The sequence below is a fragment of the Triturus cristatus genome, chromosome 1_1 (assembly GCF_964204655.1).
Source record: "Triturus cristatus chromosome 1_1, aTriCri1.1, whole genome shotgun sequence".
Lineage (NCBI taxonomy): Eukaryota > Metazoa > Chordata > Amphibia > Caudata > Salamandridae > Triturus > Triturus cristatus.
The window spans coordinates 828,812,159-828,829,271 of NC_140579.1; the positions used below are offsets into that span (position 1 = coordinate 828,812,159).

Consider the following 17,113-nt stretch of genomic DNA (forward strand, 5'->3'; position numbering starts at 1 on the left):
AGCAAAGGAGAATTAATGTAGCACAAATCACAGTTAAAGATACTGAAAACTAAACATGTATATATCAACGCCTGCTCAGGAACATTAACTTTAAACAAAATATTTCAGAATAGACAGTACTTAGGTAAGTGGACTATGAACATAAGAAATCCCATTAAGGGCAATGCAGAGCTGCCACCTTACCGAAAACCATAAACTGCGCGCCCATCTCACACTTCATCCATCACACTCCTAAGCATTGCGTCCCATTAACCTAATATCTGCACCTCGGTAGTCACCGCGCACCACATGGAAAAACTTCACACATAGGATTCAAACAAAGACCACATCCTTCCAACCACACCCTACGCCAGTGATCTTTAAACTGGGCCTCAAGTGAATCCGGGTCAGGCTCTTGCCAAAAGAAGCATTATGCTGAGAACAGTGCTTTGTTTTCAGCTGAAAAAGATGAGCGACAGTAAGTTGCCCTGTAATGGGACATTGCTAACATCTCTTGACATTTATTTCCAGGCTGGGAGAAGGTGTCAAAAAGGAAGAGACTCCAAATATTCTTCAAATCCTCCACCCCCATTTCTAATAATCGCACTGTGGATACTTTTACACGTTAGTAAGGCCTGCTTGACAAGAATAGTATGTTTGGCAATCATGTATTTGATTGGAATTTTAAAACTGCATCAGAACTTAACTGCAATGTTTAAATAAGTCTAGACATATTTAAACATTGCCAGTTTATTAGAATAATTGTGAACATTTTTGAGGGGGACTTTGATGATTTTTTTCCCCCCACAGGAGTGGCATGGCATTGAAAAGTTTGAAGATCATTGCCTTACGTGGTGTAACATGCTACCCATGAAGACAAGCTCTTCAGCGGGTTGTGAGCGCTATATCTTACAATACAACATATTATATAATACATACAACTATGTCTAGTCTGTTCTAACTGTTTTCTGTTCCATGGCACTGTTTCTTACTGTTTAGCATTTTTATCTTCCTAGTTATCTGTAAAGTGCGCTTACATCTTCCTAGTAAAGTGGCTAAAGAAAGCTGCAAATAACTAAGTTAGTTTGTATCTAAACTTTGCAACCCTTACATCATTTAGATGTTGTAGTTTGTTGGAATACTCCTCTCAAAGCGTGAGGATATACATTCATCTAACCCACACAACCAGAGACAGCACTAGAACACCACTTGTGTGTGCAGAAGAGGCAGAGTTGACAAGAGCATATTTTCAGAGGTACTAAGATATTCCCTGTGCAACTGATTTAACAGGATGCTGTGTATAATAGGAACAAAACGTACACCGTAAACTAGGAGTTTGCAAAATGAAGTAAAAAAATAGCTAACTGTATTTAAGTGGCTAGGGCCGACAATACAAGGCACTTTTAAATATACAATTACTGTGCAACCAGGACCGAGGAACGGGCTAGCTGTGGATGTTGAGGAAGAAACGAGAACCAGACAAAAGAAACAAGCATTTGCAATGCAATAGGTCTCGCAGTTGTTAAGAGTTTGAGCTATTGGCACTGTAAATGGCAATGCCTTTTATTTATGTGTGGGTTTTTAAAACATAAATAAAAGGCATTGTCATTTACAATGCCAATAAATGCGAGATCTATTGCATTGCAAATGCTTGTTTGATTCGTGCAGCAAAAATGCAGAGCTTGATGTTAGTGATCTCTGCAGCAGTCTGGGTAGATTTGTTGTGTGCCGTTTTTTATAGTAAACATCTGGCCGGAGTGCTTAAGAGCACTTTACAACAGAAACAGTTTACATTAGACCTTTTTTGATGGGCACAGGGAGATTAAGTAATTTGCCTAGAATCGTAGAACATTGAACAGATGCCAACAGTCGAACTTGATTCCCCGTGCATCAAGATTGGCAGCTCTAGCCATCAGGCGCCTCCTACCCATTAGTAAAGCACTCTTTTGGGACCTGTGTATTTGCAATGCAATAGGTCTCGCATTTATGAGAGTTTAAGCCATTGGCATTGTAAATGACAATGCCTTTTATTTATGTTTTAAAAACCAAAACATGAATAAAAGGCATTATCATTTACAATGCCAATGGCTAAAACTCGCGTAAATGCGAGACCTATTGCATTGCAAATGCTTGTTAGTGTTGGAGTGGGTAAGTGAGTGCTGGAGTGAGAGGGCGATGCAGTGAGGACTGTAGTGAGTACTGGAGGGTAAGTAAGTGCGGTGTGGGTGTGACTGCAGACTGACTTGACCACGATCGGTTTCACTGGCACTGTGTTACACTGAGCAATGTGCAGCAGAGCACACCTGAATGCGGCTGATTTTGGGGTTCAAGTCTAGCAAGCACAGCTGGCGCAGGCCCGTAAAGACGCCTGCCACGCACAGAACATGTGTGTACAGTGCATGTTCTGCATTACCCACACACGTGGCGTTGTTGGCTATACGTACATTCTGGCGAGCAGAGTATTGGGTACACGAGGGGTACTCACAGCTATAGAGCAATGCAGCTTCGCCAAAGCTGTGCACGTGTGGAGGACACATGGATGACACACCATGTATTCACTGCAGCAAAGACTAACAAGTAACAGAAAATGGACTGCTGTGTTCGCCTATGTGTGACGGCGTCAGACCATTTTAGTGCACACAGTCCTCACTGTCAGAGTTTAACAGAGGCTCGCCGGGCCGCGTCTTGTGCACACCCGATGCGGGGTGAGCTAGAATAGCTCAGGATTCCAACTGTATCCCTTGGGTACCGTATACTTTGAAGCACAGTACTGGACGCTGCACGGCATATGTACTCACCACCACAGTTTACCACGGGCTCGCTGGGCAGGGCATTGTGCACACGGCGTGCGAGGCGAGATAAAATGCGCATAAGATGTATACAGTATCTCTCGTGGTCCACTATAGACGGAACCAGTGCTTAGTTTGTAAAAAGAATAAGTGCCAGGGCTCTCTATTCTACCAATGATAGTAACAACATAACTACTAAACATCACACAAGTGTGACAGGCGGACTATTTCAGCCCCCCAAAGCTATAAGAATGGCTTGGGCGGCAGGTAATAGTCATTTCTAATGTATATTGAAATAATAACTAACTCAATTAGACTGACTGTGCTGTGCCACAAGCACCGGTGCTGACAATTAAGTGCCGGTGCCGAGCACCGGAAACCACTGGCTCAAATTAAGCACCGGACGGAACCCAGCAGTGCACATGTACGCACCGCGAGAGACTTGCTGCGCTGTGCACACACGATGCGAGGTGAGCTAGGATGCGCACAAGATGTTGACAGTACTCAGTGGTGCACAGAGTACTAACTGCCAGAGTTTGAGTCATATGCGTCTAAGGTTTGGGCGAAGGATGGTCACAGTTCCTTAAGGGAGGGAGGCGCACTCTGTGTATTCGGTGTACACCGTGGTACTGCACGATTCCGTGCACATCGATATGCTGACCTGTGCCACAAACGTGTGGTCTTCGGTGCTGAATGGGGCGCAGGTGGGCCAATCAGTGCCCTTACAAGTGCAGGGTATATGTTGTGGCACAGGGCACCTCCGGATGTACTTTGGTGCCTGTGAGAAAGTGGGTTTCTGTTGCAGTAAACCCCACCCCCCTTTTTTTGTTGCCAGACTACTGATGCTCATTGACTCTCAGGACCCCAGGGCCTATTTTCTTTCACCAAAACAAAACCCAATTGGCATCTCTGGCCACGTCAGCCCCTGGTAAATGGTACCCAGGGCACTGGACCAGAGAAGGTCCGAAGGTCCCTAAGGACTGCATCACTTACTGTGCCACCCTTAAAGGCCCTGTAGACGGGGAAACGGAACACACACACACACACACACACACACACACACACACACACACACACACACACACACACACACACACACACACACACACACACACACACACACACACACACACACACACACACACACACACACACACACACACACACACACACACACACACACACACACACACACACACACACACACACACACACACACACACACACACACACACACACACACACACACACACACACACACACACACACACACGTGAAGCACAACCTCGAGTCCCTGCCATCTAAAGGATGGGGGACCCAGCCAACCAGCGACAGGCTCCTGCCCCCTTCCCACTGGAGAGTAGCAGAATAGGGGGTCCCTACCCTTTACCTACCTGTAACACCCCTAAATTTAGTATTTAGGGGCACCCTGAACCTTCCTTCCTCAGATTCACGCAACCTAAGAAAAAGGACGAAAGAAGACGCCCAGCAGAGGAGACTGCAGAGAACAACTGACTTGGCCCCAGCCCTACCGGCCCGTCTGCAGTTTCCAGAGATCCTGCGCCAAAAATCGTCTTGTCCTGCAGCTAGCGACCTCCAGAACCCCTGGGAGGACTGACTGCCTTAAACAAAGACCGGATCTCCTGTGAATAGCAGCCCTGTTCAAAAGAAACTCCGAAAACAGACTGAGCCTGCTGAGGACAAAGAAACCAGACGCCTTGAACTACCACTGCACCCGTTGCCTACAGCCCAAGTTCGAGTGGCCCACCGGTCCCAGCGATGTTCCCCAGCGCTCCAGAGTCCGAGTCCACCATGGGTTGACCCCTCCAGGACTCCCCAACCTCGCCTGCAGCCTCTGCACAGAGACCCCTCCCAACCGCGAGTGGCCCGGTAAGGTGAAATCTGACCTCAAAAGACAGCCCTGCATCCAGCCGCCCTGCGCCCTGGAGAAAAGAACCCGAGGTGCACCTACGTCCCAGAGCCCTCCAACTTACCTGCCCAGCTGTAAGTTCCTCTCGGAAGTCTTCCTGGACCGAGCCTGCAGCTGAAAACCAAAACCGAAAATCCCCATTTAAAACAACAGGGAACCTGACGCCAAGACAGCACTCTGCACCCGGCCGCCCCGGTGCCGCTGAGGGTGCACTTTTTGTGCCTACTTGGTTCCCCATTTGCCCTGACCTAAACCCTAGGAGCTTGGCTCCCACAACCCCGTGGCCTGCTTGCCAGCCGCCACCAACCGGAGCCCCCCTATCCTCCATAGGATAACATTGGTTCTCAACACTCTACACCCGGCCGCCCGAATGCCACTGGGGGTGCAACAACAGTGCATCACTGACCCTGGGAGACCCCTGAGTCTTGCCCTAGAACCCTAACTATAAAGACCGAATACTTACCTCGAGACCAATAACTCACTTTTCCCCATAGGATAACATTGACACTTTTTCTCCCTAAAAGTTTCTAAGTGTCGACTTTTGAAAACTAAGAATATTCCTTAAAAATCGCACAAATAACCTAACTGAATTTTCTCAACTGTTTGCAGGAAAGGTCCCAGTGCTGAACCCAGGTGTCCAGCACTGAGTAAGAAAAGTAACTAACAAGTAACTTACCTGTGAATTGAATTTCCTTTCATAGGATAACATTGGGGGTTCTTTATGAAAAGGTTTGTCAACTTTTGAAATACAAGAATATTCTTTAACAAGCATTTACAATGCAATGGTCTCGGCATTGTTAAAGTTAGAGCTATTGGCATTGTTCCTGACATTGTTTTTTGTTTTTTAAATATTTCAAGAAACTGCATTGTTATTTACAATGTCAATAGCTTAATCACTCTCAAATGCGAGACATATTGCATTTGCACCCACACACAGAGCCACACACACAAGGCCACCCACACACACAGAGCCACTCACATAGCCACGCCATACGCCTCTCCTGCTCCTGCTCTTCCTCTTTTACCTCACCTGATTGTGCCCGCAAGAGCCTTATCTGTTTGTGAGTTGCTGCTCTCCTCGCTGCCAGATGTGCCTACCTGCCCCTCCCCTGCCCATATGTTTGTTGTCACTAGCCCTGCGGATTGTGAAAAGCCCTCTGCCCACCCTCCTACCTACTCTCACGTGACCAGCCCTCTGCCCACCCTCCTACCCACTCTCACGTGACCACCCCTCCAGAACCTCGTTTGCGCGCCCAGGTTTCCAGTCACGTAGCAAAGGTGACACGAACTATAGCTTAAGTGAAGAAGAATTGTCCCCTCAAATCACAATTTCACACAGCTTTTTTTTGGGGGGGGGTTATATAGCGCAAACACGACCTGAAGGAATCAGATCGCTTTACATATGATCACCAGTTGCTTTACACACGGACTCACTCATTTTGTTATGCACAGGCAGATTAAGTGATTTGCCCAGAATCACAGGCTGTTGAGCGTACCTACCGAGACTCGATCCCTGTTCCACAGCTTCGATGTTGACCGCTGTAGCGCTTACTCCACATCCTTGCATCCATGCATGGTAGGGGCATGGAACGCCCCCGTACTCCAGGGTCCCAGTGCTACTGCAGATGCTGCGCCATTGATAGCTGTGCCTATGCATTTGTATCAAGTTTTTGCCCCATCCTCTTCTTGAACCCTCAGCTGAGAGCACTGTGGTGCCCACAATTCCGTCCTGCCCCCGCTTACACTCCCTGATGGTCCTCCTCATCCGACCCCTCCAGAGGCAGTCCTGTTTGCCTCACCTGCCCCTAGAAGTCGACGCTTTTAAACCCCCAACAACACTTTTGCCCCCCCCCCCGCCCTCCTCACATGCTGGTCGGGCAGCCCTCTTAATTCCCGTACCAGGGCCAGCAGCAGGCCCGGGCCCTCCATATACTCCTGCCAAGATCAGACCGAATCCCTCTCCACGGTGTGAAAGGTATAAAAACACACCCCCCTCCCCCCCAACAAAATAGTGGGAATGTGTGGTGAGCAGTTTCTCCGCATGGCAAAATATTTTTACCAGAGTAGAAAAAGAAAAGATAAAACTTAAACTCATTTGCTGTAGGTGTTACTGCTTGCACATACATTTTAGATGTAAATTCTCACATGAAAGAATGGAATTCTCCATTACAGCGGTACAAACCTCCTGCTTCATGTTTCCAGACTTTACTTAGAAATGTATGATTTCCAAGAACTCAGAAATATGCATCCATGCCAAGTCGGAAACCTGCAGGTGCCGATTTATTGCTTTATTTTGTTTGGGGTGGGTGCGGGGGAGGACGGAGCGTGTTTATTTGAAAAACCATTAGAGGCAGCCGTTCCGCTGAGAAAGATGAGGCTAGATAGCCCGTGCTCAGGGGTGGGGGTGGGGGTAGTGGTGGAGGAGAAAGGGAGATTGAAGTCGGTGCCCGGGAGGGTGAGAGACAGGCGGTTAGGGACAGAGGGAACCAGTCACAGCGGAGGAAAAGGGTGCTGGGAGGTAGTGCTGAAGTGATCGGGGAAAGGCTAGCAATAGAAGGGAGAGCCTGTGCTGGGAGACGGGCGAGGCATGGAAAGCAAACCACGGAGGAGGGCTGGTGAACGCGAGCTTGAGCGGCATGCGATTCCTCCTCCCCCTAAGCGAGTTCATCTGCCACGAGCGTTGATGGTGGAACGAGTAGTGAGCAGAACCATACTGGCGACCTTTCGCAAGACCTATGTCATGGGGGTATCGCGCGACTGAAAATTTGAGATGGAGCTGTAAAAGCTTGGTCCTGCCTGGCAACACCGGTCTGGCGGGTCTCTTGTAATGCGAGAGACGTTTTGGATGTACGTGCCGTTGGGTGTGCGCCGCCTGCTGTTGAGATACAACGCCGGTCGTTGCGTCCGCCTTAACGTGAAAGCCATTTCAGAGAGCCATGAACACCGAATGCTCCGTTCCCAGTCCCGCGGCGCACGAAATGGCCAAACCTTTGGATGCAAAAAAAAAACCACGCCCACCAGCGAAAGAAGGGCCGGGCTAGGAAAATTCGAAAAGTAGCAAAAAACACGCCCCCGAATCCGAAAAGGACGGGGCCTGTTCGGAGAGACAAACCTCTTCTCCAATGGCTGGCCAGCATTCAAGAGGCCAGCCAATGGAGAAGAGGGGAGAAGAGGGGCGGGTTCAAGCCCCTCTTCTCCAAAACATTAAATCTCGGAGCGAGACTGCGCAAGCGTAGCCTTCGAGCCGAGACCTAAAAATCGTACAAACTGCAAAAACTTAATTACTTACCTGTTTTAAGTAGATGTCCCAGTGCTGAATCTAGGAGCCTAGCACTGGATTACAAAAGTAACGCAAAAGTAACTTACCTGATAAGTGAATTTCCTCCCATAGGATAACATTCATGATCCTTTGTGAAAAAGTTTCTAAGGGTCAACTTTTGAAATACAATAATATTCCTTAAAAATCATACCTCTAACCAAAATGCATTTACTCACCTGTTTTCAGGAAAAGTCCCAGGGCTGAATCTAGGATCCGGTCCTGTGGTTAGAAAAGTAATCTGAAAAGTAATTAACTGCATTTTAGTTTTAAAAAAACATTCAATTGAATGTACTATACCTGCAATGTGTTACAATCTGCTTTCTTAAACCTGAAATCAAAACCAGTACCAGTTATACTGCAATTCTGAACTGTGTTCAAACAAGATAATTACTACTGCAAAGTATTTATATGCTTACCTGTACCAGGCTTGCTTGGTTCTAGAAATAAAACAACAGTATATGTTTGTATACTAAACAAATGCACTAGAGTTCAGTCCTTGAGTGTATGAGACCATTTGCTGACGGAGTGTGTACATCAAATGCTTTACACTGTCCTCTGATACTGCCTTACTGCTCGACCAAGCTACCACTTTAGAGAGTAAGGTTCTATCTAACTTTAACCTCTGCCAAACCTCTGGAGACTCTTGGACTCTATACACACTGTACCTCACTTTGGTGCAGCATATACAGTTTCTTACAGTACCCACCAGCCTAGGACTTTGTTTAGCTTAGCGCTGCGCAGGCGTGGCAGGAGTACAGGTTACATATGTGCAGGCCAGGAATATCGGCATGCACAGGGTGGCACATTGAAGGTACCTGCTGGAAACATCGGGTCCAGCACAATACTCACAGGGCTAGGTGCTAATGGGGTAGTACATACAGGGTGCATGCAGTAAATACTGGGGTACAGTACAGCACATTACTCCCCGCCAGAGGTTACCATGAGTTCGATGAACTTGGCACTGCACACGTGAAGTGAGTGCTAGGCGTTCACATGGTGGTTCATACCAGGTGCACACGTGGTGCTGGGTGTGCACAGGGTACTACATACAGTAAACAATGGGGGTCAGTAGTCGCCGCCAGGGCATGGCATTGTACTCACGCTGAGCTGGGCGCTGCGCCCGTGATGCGAGTTCTAGGTGCTCAGGGGGTGGTGCATACAAGGTACATACAGTACACATTATGGTGCAGTATTTACCACCAGAGCTTGCTGAATTCGGCGTTGTGTACGTGTGGTGGTAGGTGCTCACGGGTGATCTATACAAGGAACGTACAGTAAACACTGGGGAGTCCGTACAGGACAGTACCACCGCCTGGGCATGCAAGGGGCTTGCTGAGCTCAGCACTCTACACACGTGATGGTAGATGCTCACGGTATGCAAGTAAACATGGAAGTGCAGTACTATGACAGTTTGCTTGACACTGTGCACGCGTGGTGCTGGGGGCTCACAATGACCACGGTGGTGCACACAAAGTAAATACAATACAGCAAAAATCATAGGGTACAGTACTCACCACCAGAGCTTACGCGGGGTCTTGCAGAGCTCGGCGCTGGGCACACGCGGTGCTAAATACAGTAAACATGGAGATACAGTACTCAGTACCAGAACTTGTCCGGGCTCTGTGTTGTGCACGTGGTACTGCATACATGGTACAAACAGTAAACGTGGACATACAGTACTCACTACAAGAATTTGTCCGGGCTCGGTGCTGTGCACACGTGGTACTGCATACACTGTGCATACAGTAAACGCGGACATACAGTACTCACTATCAGAACTTGTCCGGGCTCGGTGCTGTGCACACAAGATACTGCATACACGGCACATACAGTAAACGCGGACATACAGTACTCAACGCCAGAGCTTGCAAGGGTCTTGCAGACCTCGGTGCTGTGCACAAGTGGTTCTAATACAAGGTGAATACAGTAAACATGGAGATACAGTACTCACTACCAGAACTTGTCCGGGCTCGCTGAGCTCGGCGCTGTGCACACACGGTGCTGTGTACAAGGTACACACAGTAAACACTGAGGTACAGTACTCACCGCCACAGCTTGCAGAGCTCAGCGCCGTGCACACACGGGGCTGCATACAAGGTACACACAGTAAATATTAGAGTACAGTACTCACCGCCTGAGCTTACCCTGGGTCATGCAGCGCTCAGCACTGTGCACACGTGGTACTGCATACAAGGTACGTTACAGTAGACATGGGGCACAGTACTTACTGCGCACACGCGGTGCTGCATACAAGGTACACACAGTAAAAAAATAGGTCACAGTACTCACCGCCAGAGCTTGCCCAGTGTCTTGCTGAGCTCGGCATTGTGCAGGTGCGGGTACTGGTCGGCCAGCTTCCGGCGTGCCGCCTGCGCCCACACCATGAAGGCGTTCATGGCCCGCTTGAGGTGCGGCTTGGCCTTGAGGGAGCCGGCATCCCGTACCGGCATGGACACCAGGGACCTGTCGTAGCCCTTCAGCACCTGTGACACGGTGTCCCAGATGCAGGCGGGGAAGCACTCCTCCGACTCCACCGCCGGGTCCTCGGCCTTGGGCACCAGTGTCGGGGGCCACGGGGACAGCGTTGAGTCAAAGTCCGAATCTACCGGAGACATGGACGAGCTGGCGGGGCTGCTGCAGCCGGGCAGGTCCCGCTCCTCCACGGGCATGCTGAGCATCGGGGACGGAGGGCTGGCGAGGCAACGGGAGGTACGGGTCAGGGGTCATGCACCATCAGATGCATGTGCAAGATGAAATTAAAGGATGAAAAAAAGCAGATGGTTCTTCTATGTATGGATAAGGTGCATGGAGAAAAAGCAAAAATATTAACCCAATCTTGAATTCAATGGCCCCGGTGCATGGGAAAGAATGAAAAAGTTAATGTCTGAAACAAGCGTCAAGTACACGTGAAAACATTAAAAAGTACTGGAAGATGTGTTTAAAAGTCACAGAAGTGCAGGGTCCAGTAATGTGGGATGTACATTCGACAGGGTTACAAATCCCAGTTCACTGTTCAGTTTTCAAGCCTTGACTAAGATAGCTGAGCGGGTGAATGCTCACGGAGCGGAAAGCATGTAGACGCTCAGACAGAGTTAAACGGCTCCGAGGTGTCCTGCGTGGAAAAGGGTAGCAATGCCGTGCTTGAGCAGTGTGGCTCCGAAGAGAAATCGTCCAGGTTGGTGTGGGGTTCCTTAAGCAGGCATTCAATGAGAAATCCCTGGGAATTAAATGTCCAGAAACCCCTCTCCACCAAATGTCTCGCGCACAGCTCAGCCTTCCAGCACAGGGCCTGGTGCACGCGCCGGTGCACGAGCTGTCCTCTACAGAGTTGCTCCCTCTGTTTCCAATTAACGCGAAAATTAGAAACAGATTGCGCTGATGCTCGCTCCTGAGGACCCTAGGCCAGGGACCAGAGAAGGCGGGACATGCACCCGCCTTGGGTCAATTGCGTGCTGACTTTCTTAGAAAGACGCATGCAAAGGCCAATAGGGGGAGCTATAAAAAAAAAGCCCACGCACCAGCGTGTGTTTGGAGTTTTAAAGCGCTTACTAAAGCCTCGCAGAGCAACGCATGTGCGCTGGCTCAGGCGAGACCTAAAAAGGGGTCTCTTCGAAAGGAAGACCTGATCCATATAACAGCAGGCAACCTCCTGTGAGGCATCTATGAGTGGTAGATATGTCAACCACTAATGTCTTAGCTTTTGGGGAAACAATATGCTTTCTTTCATATTCAGAGGCAATATCAGAATTGCAATCCCAGGAAAATACATACATTTCTTAACCAAATTACCAAAAGGGCATTCACGGGGGTTTGTTTGGATTGTATCTAAAGGCATAGTTTTTGTTTTTTCATGATTCCAGTTGTAGCAAATATCTATTCAATGATACCCTCATTCTTCGTCAATGCTATTCAGAACTTCGTCTTCAGAAACCCTCTTGTCATTCTCTTTGCAGATTCTGCAGTGTGATTCTGGCTGGCTGTTTTGGCTGCTTGGAAGGTAAAATGCAGTGAATGTCATAATCCGTTGAAAAAGCAATTTACACTCATTTGGAGCATCTCGAGACAGTACTTTATTTGGTTCCCATCGACCATTGGTTGAGACAATACATGGCTACTGTATTCTTCATCTTAATCAGAAACCGGTCTCTCAAATGAGAGTGAAGGAAAACCTGGTGGGACACATGGACTGCTCTGTGTCCCAGCAAGCTAATTTGGTAAAAAACAAATCTGCAGCCATGTCCATTTGATTTTAAAATTCCCTTGATGGGCTCGAACCCCATTAGGGATGCACCTATCACAATAGTCTGAGTTGGAACTTGTTGATGGAAAGGGATTACTCAAAGTGAATGGCAGTGTATATTAACACAAATATACAGAGGCTACCTAGTCAAGGACTTCACCAGATACAGAAATAGTAAACTACACATTCTACAAGATTATTCGGAGTATTCAAAAAACACTACAAAAACCAATGAAACTTCTATACCTCCCCAGCTTGCAGAGTTATGTTCTCACCTACCCGGAGATTTAGCTTTTGGTGGAGATCGTGAACTTGCTGAGGTGTAAGACTGGTGATTTCTTCATGCGCCTCATAGAAGTTTTGCTCAAATGGAGGATACGCAATCTGGAGGAGAGATCAGAGTGTTAAAATTGTGCAACCTAGAGTTTACTCCATAGAAACGGAGATTCTACTAACAGAGTTTCATATCTAACACATGTGAATGCATTATCGAAAAATTAGACATAATTGGAATTATTTAGTCAACAAAAAGACATGTTAAGAGACGTTAAGAAAAAAAGCTTCATGATGAAGTACAGCAAGGGGATATTAGGTACGTAAAATGCAGATTCATCACTTTTTTCATACTTCTACCAAATGCAAGTTAAGTTGTGAGACAATCACAGAAAATAAATATGAAAAAATGCGATCTGTTTAGGAAAGTTATTCACAAATGCTACTTGATGGGAGATTAATCTACTTCGTATACTAGTGATGGAGGTTGGCCGCCATCAATGCAAATGCTTGGCCTCTGCAATACTTTTACACTGGATAGCCTAACATCAGACGTCTAGTAACTCTAGCAAAACTGTCTGGCCATCCTTGACTGGCCCTTCCTTTTATTTCTGAAAGATATCATGAGAACAAGGTAGGGATATCCCTCCTCAACACAGTACCTTTCTTACATGGACAAGAAATGTTTTCTTATCTTTAATCCTAGTTGTCAGGGGAATCTCCACTGAGATCACAAGCACAGAAAAGTCCAAACCACCTGCATGATCCCGGAGCACTTCTTTAAAATTTATATTCCTTTGTGTTGCATTTTCACCTTACATCAGAAAGTCCAAATGGTCACACAATCTCATATTTTTTCAGCCTATAAAAATGCTATATTGGCAATTTTCTTTAATTTACTTTGAAAAAGGCCAAATTACTATTACTAAAAACAGAAAAGTTACAAGAAAAAAAAGAGACCTTTCCTACAAAAAAATCATTTGCATGGCTTTTTGAAAGAAAATGGATTTGAAGGAGTCAGGGCAATGTAGACATACAGATTACAGTTATGCTCGTACGAAAACTAAAAGGATACTTACCTGTAGGAGTAGTGTTACAGCTTGAACCCTTTCTGGATTCACATGCTGTGCATTAATCCGGCATCTAGTTGTTGGGTCCAGAATTGTCTTGGGTATTTCCTTCGCTTCCTTTTTAGGTCTCCCCTAGGCAGCGCTTGCGCTGTATCTTCGAGACATGATGTATTGTGGTATGGAATAGAAGCTCCGCCTATTTTCCACCCATCTTTTCAATTGGCTCCGGTTACGGTCCATTCTAAATGGTTGCTTTTGATTCGTGAATTGGCTTAGTAGTCCCCCCCCCCCCCCCCCCCCCCCCTTAGTACCGCCTTGTCTGCATTTGCAGCCTCCCATAAGGACTGGACCTTTTACTGTTTTATTTACCATCTATGAGCACTATTTCATTAATGAGTTAATCCTAGCTTCTGTTGCAGGCAGCGCGGTACGCTTTCGTCTTAAACAATGGGGCCATGCCTTTCTTTTCTCTGGCGTGTGTCGCCAGACTATTTTTTCAATGTTCTATACTTTTAGTAAGCACCACAGCGCAGGCGGCGTGCAGCACGGTTTCCCAAATATTTACAATATTGAAGAAAAGAAAAAAACCAAAAGAGATTGGGGAGCCGTGCCTTTCTTTTCATCGGCAAGTCTCAAACAATTTTTTCATTATTGTACATTTTTCGTAAGCAGTGCAGCACACTGCCTGTGCCGCGCTGGTTACTAAAAACAGACAATAGAGCAATCGTCCTCCCATTACTAAAAGGTCGAGCTATTAAGTGTGACAATATTGCAACGCCAATAGCTCAAACTTTCAGTAATGTGAATCTTATTACATTGCAAAGGTGTTCGCCAAGGCTGTGTCCTGGCCCCGACCCTCGTTTGCCTTTTCATTAACGGCTTAATAGAGTCATTGATCGCAGGGAAGAACATCGATGCCCCTAGGCTGGTGAATCGTAAAATACCAGCCTTGATGTTTGCGCAGACGACACCCTCTTGCTTGCAAAATCCCCTATGGGAATCCAGAGGACCCTTGATAACTTTAGTGTCTTCTGCAAACAGCGGGGTCTGGAGATTTATCTCCATAAAACAAAGTATATGGCCTTCAATGTGGGCAACACCACTTGCCCAAATCCCCGCCTGGATGGAAGACCCCTGGAGAGGGTAACCATCTTTGAGTATTTTGGGATTACGTTGACAGAGAAAATGGACTGGGGGGTCCAAATTAACAAAGAACGCCTGAAATTAACTCCGACAACAGGGGGTATTCTAAATTTATACAGGAGCTGCACCGAAAAAATGGTTAGCCCAGTGGTGGAAATATATAAAGTACAGGCCAGGAGTGCTGCTCTGTATGGAGCGGAATTATGGGGTCACTGCGCATCAGGCTCGCTAGTACGAACTGAGAACTTATTTGCTAGACAACTTGTGGGACTCCCTTCTAGCACGCCACTAACACCTCTCCGAATGGACCTTCGGATTAGGCCCATTGCGGATAAAGTTGCTGTTAGACCTTTATTATACTGGCGTCATCTGTGGAGACCCTATGAACTAGCTCCATACAGGGAAGAGCTGATTGGAGTCATGGGGATGCGAGGCACAGGGAAGTTACCTTGGTTGTCGTATATTAAGAACACATGTGAGGGCCTGGGTAGGGGTAATTTGTGGTTTAAAGCAGAAGAAACCTGCCAAACGACCCCCAGAAAGGCCCTGTTAGAGAGCTATAGAGACCACAAACTCGCTCAGCTCGAGAGGAGGCCTACAAAGGGCCGAGAGATTGCTGAGTTTCTGAAAGTAAAAAACAGATATAGCCTAGAATTTGGTGTTGGACGACATTCAGCCGCTCCTCGCCAAGAAGCTCTATTTACAATGTAGACATGGAGTTCTTCCGCTGCGCTCGTTTACAAAAAAAATGGGAGGGCTCTACCAATGGGGAGTGCCCAGCGTGCAACAACACAGATGAGACAGATCTCCATGTGCTATTTTTCTGCCAGGGCTATAGGAGGGCAAGGTCTAGTTGACTACTTCAACTTTGCAGGAACGTGGGGTCTAGGCATTGTAGTGATGTGTACAGGCTACTTAAATTTGATACCCATATTCCCTTTGTGTTCTCCATTTCATGTGTTTTATTCGCCATGTGGTGCACTCGTAGAGCCATTCTAAAGAAGACTTAATATGAATGAGCAATAAGTGATGACACCTCCTGCTCAAATCATTTTATTGTCAAATCTTATATGTACTGTTTTTACCTTGCTATTGTTAAAATGAATGAGCAATATTTAATGAGTAATTCTCGTCCACATCAAATGTACATAATGTTGGCTTTTCACTGTTCGAGCACTAGACAACTTTCGTGCAGCTAAGTGGGGGCTAATACGATGGCTGAGTAAATGGTTGTCCTTTTAAAATGTATGAACTTTTGTTTTGTAGAGTTCTACACCTATACTTTGGAAGGGTTTTAACATCTCCTACTAAAGCACTTCTAAAAATAGATTAGTAGCTTAGTAGAACTAAATAGGAGGACTATTATGATCAATGTCTCGTATAGGTACTGCTCCTGCGTCTAACTGATATTACTCTATGTGCACCGCAATTTTAAATGTAATACACAACTGAGCAAAGATGACCCTTTGAACAAGCCATTTTTTTTCTCACTTTTAAACCAAATTTATGTACTACATGGAACACCAGTGCCTGACAAATGCTGACAAATTCCTGTCCATCAATTGTTCTTTTCATATTTGTCACCCCGAGTGGGACGGGTATACTCAGACGTGAGTCCCGTGCTCTCCATGCCACTGGAAATAAAGCTATCCTGGCTGATGAGGGGTGAAACCCCAAAACCGGTCCTAGGATGCTTGTTCCCAGCCCAGGGAGGATCTGGCCTGGCAGTTCGGGCTGGACTGTTCCCATGAGGCACAGGGTCAAGACTGATTTGCATATGGCTGGGTTCAAACTGGAATGGCATGGTGAGCAAAAAAAATGATGGATTTAGGCCCCTGTCCATCAATTGTTCTTTTTGCATTTGACAAATACTGAGGACTCATGATGTCTGTATACTGCACAAGCACTTTATGACTAGTTTATCATTATGGTTGACAACTGGAAAAACAGCTCTAGAATAGCAACCTTGACATTTTATGAATTGTGTATAATCCATTGTCTCTTAACTTATTTTAATTGTGCTTTTATGGCCATGTGAGCCGAAATAAAGTTTTATGAATGGAATTACATTGCAAATGCTTTTTAGGTCTCGGGACCATCCGGTCTGCCGAAGGCAGAACCGGAAGTCAAGAGATTTAATGACTTGGAGAAGAGGGGCTTGATCCCGCCCCTCTTCTCCCCTGTTCTCCATTGGCTGGCCTCTTCAATGCTGGCCAGCCACTGGAGAAGAGGTCCCGTCACTCTGATCAGGCCCCGTCCTTTTCGGATCGGGGGGCGTGTTTTTTGCAGAAAGTCTCATTCTCTCCTCCAGCCAATGGCTGGAGGAGAGAAAAGACAAACACGCCCCCGAATCCGAAAAAGATGCTGCGT

At 46.8% G+C, this 17,113-nt stretch overlaps 1 protein-coding gene across 1 annotated transcript in view; it reads right to left on the reverse strand.

The window, feature by feature from the left end:
- LOC146871135 (uncharacterized) overlaps positions 1–17,113 on the reverse strand; it is a 651,196-nt gene that overhangs the window by 585,351 nt on the left and 48,732 nt on the right. The window contains 1 exon segment of the mRNA XM_085646175.1: positions 12,537–12,641. Coding sequence (XP_085502301.1) covers positions 12,537–12,641 — 105 coding nt within the window.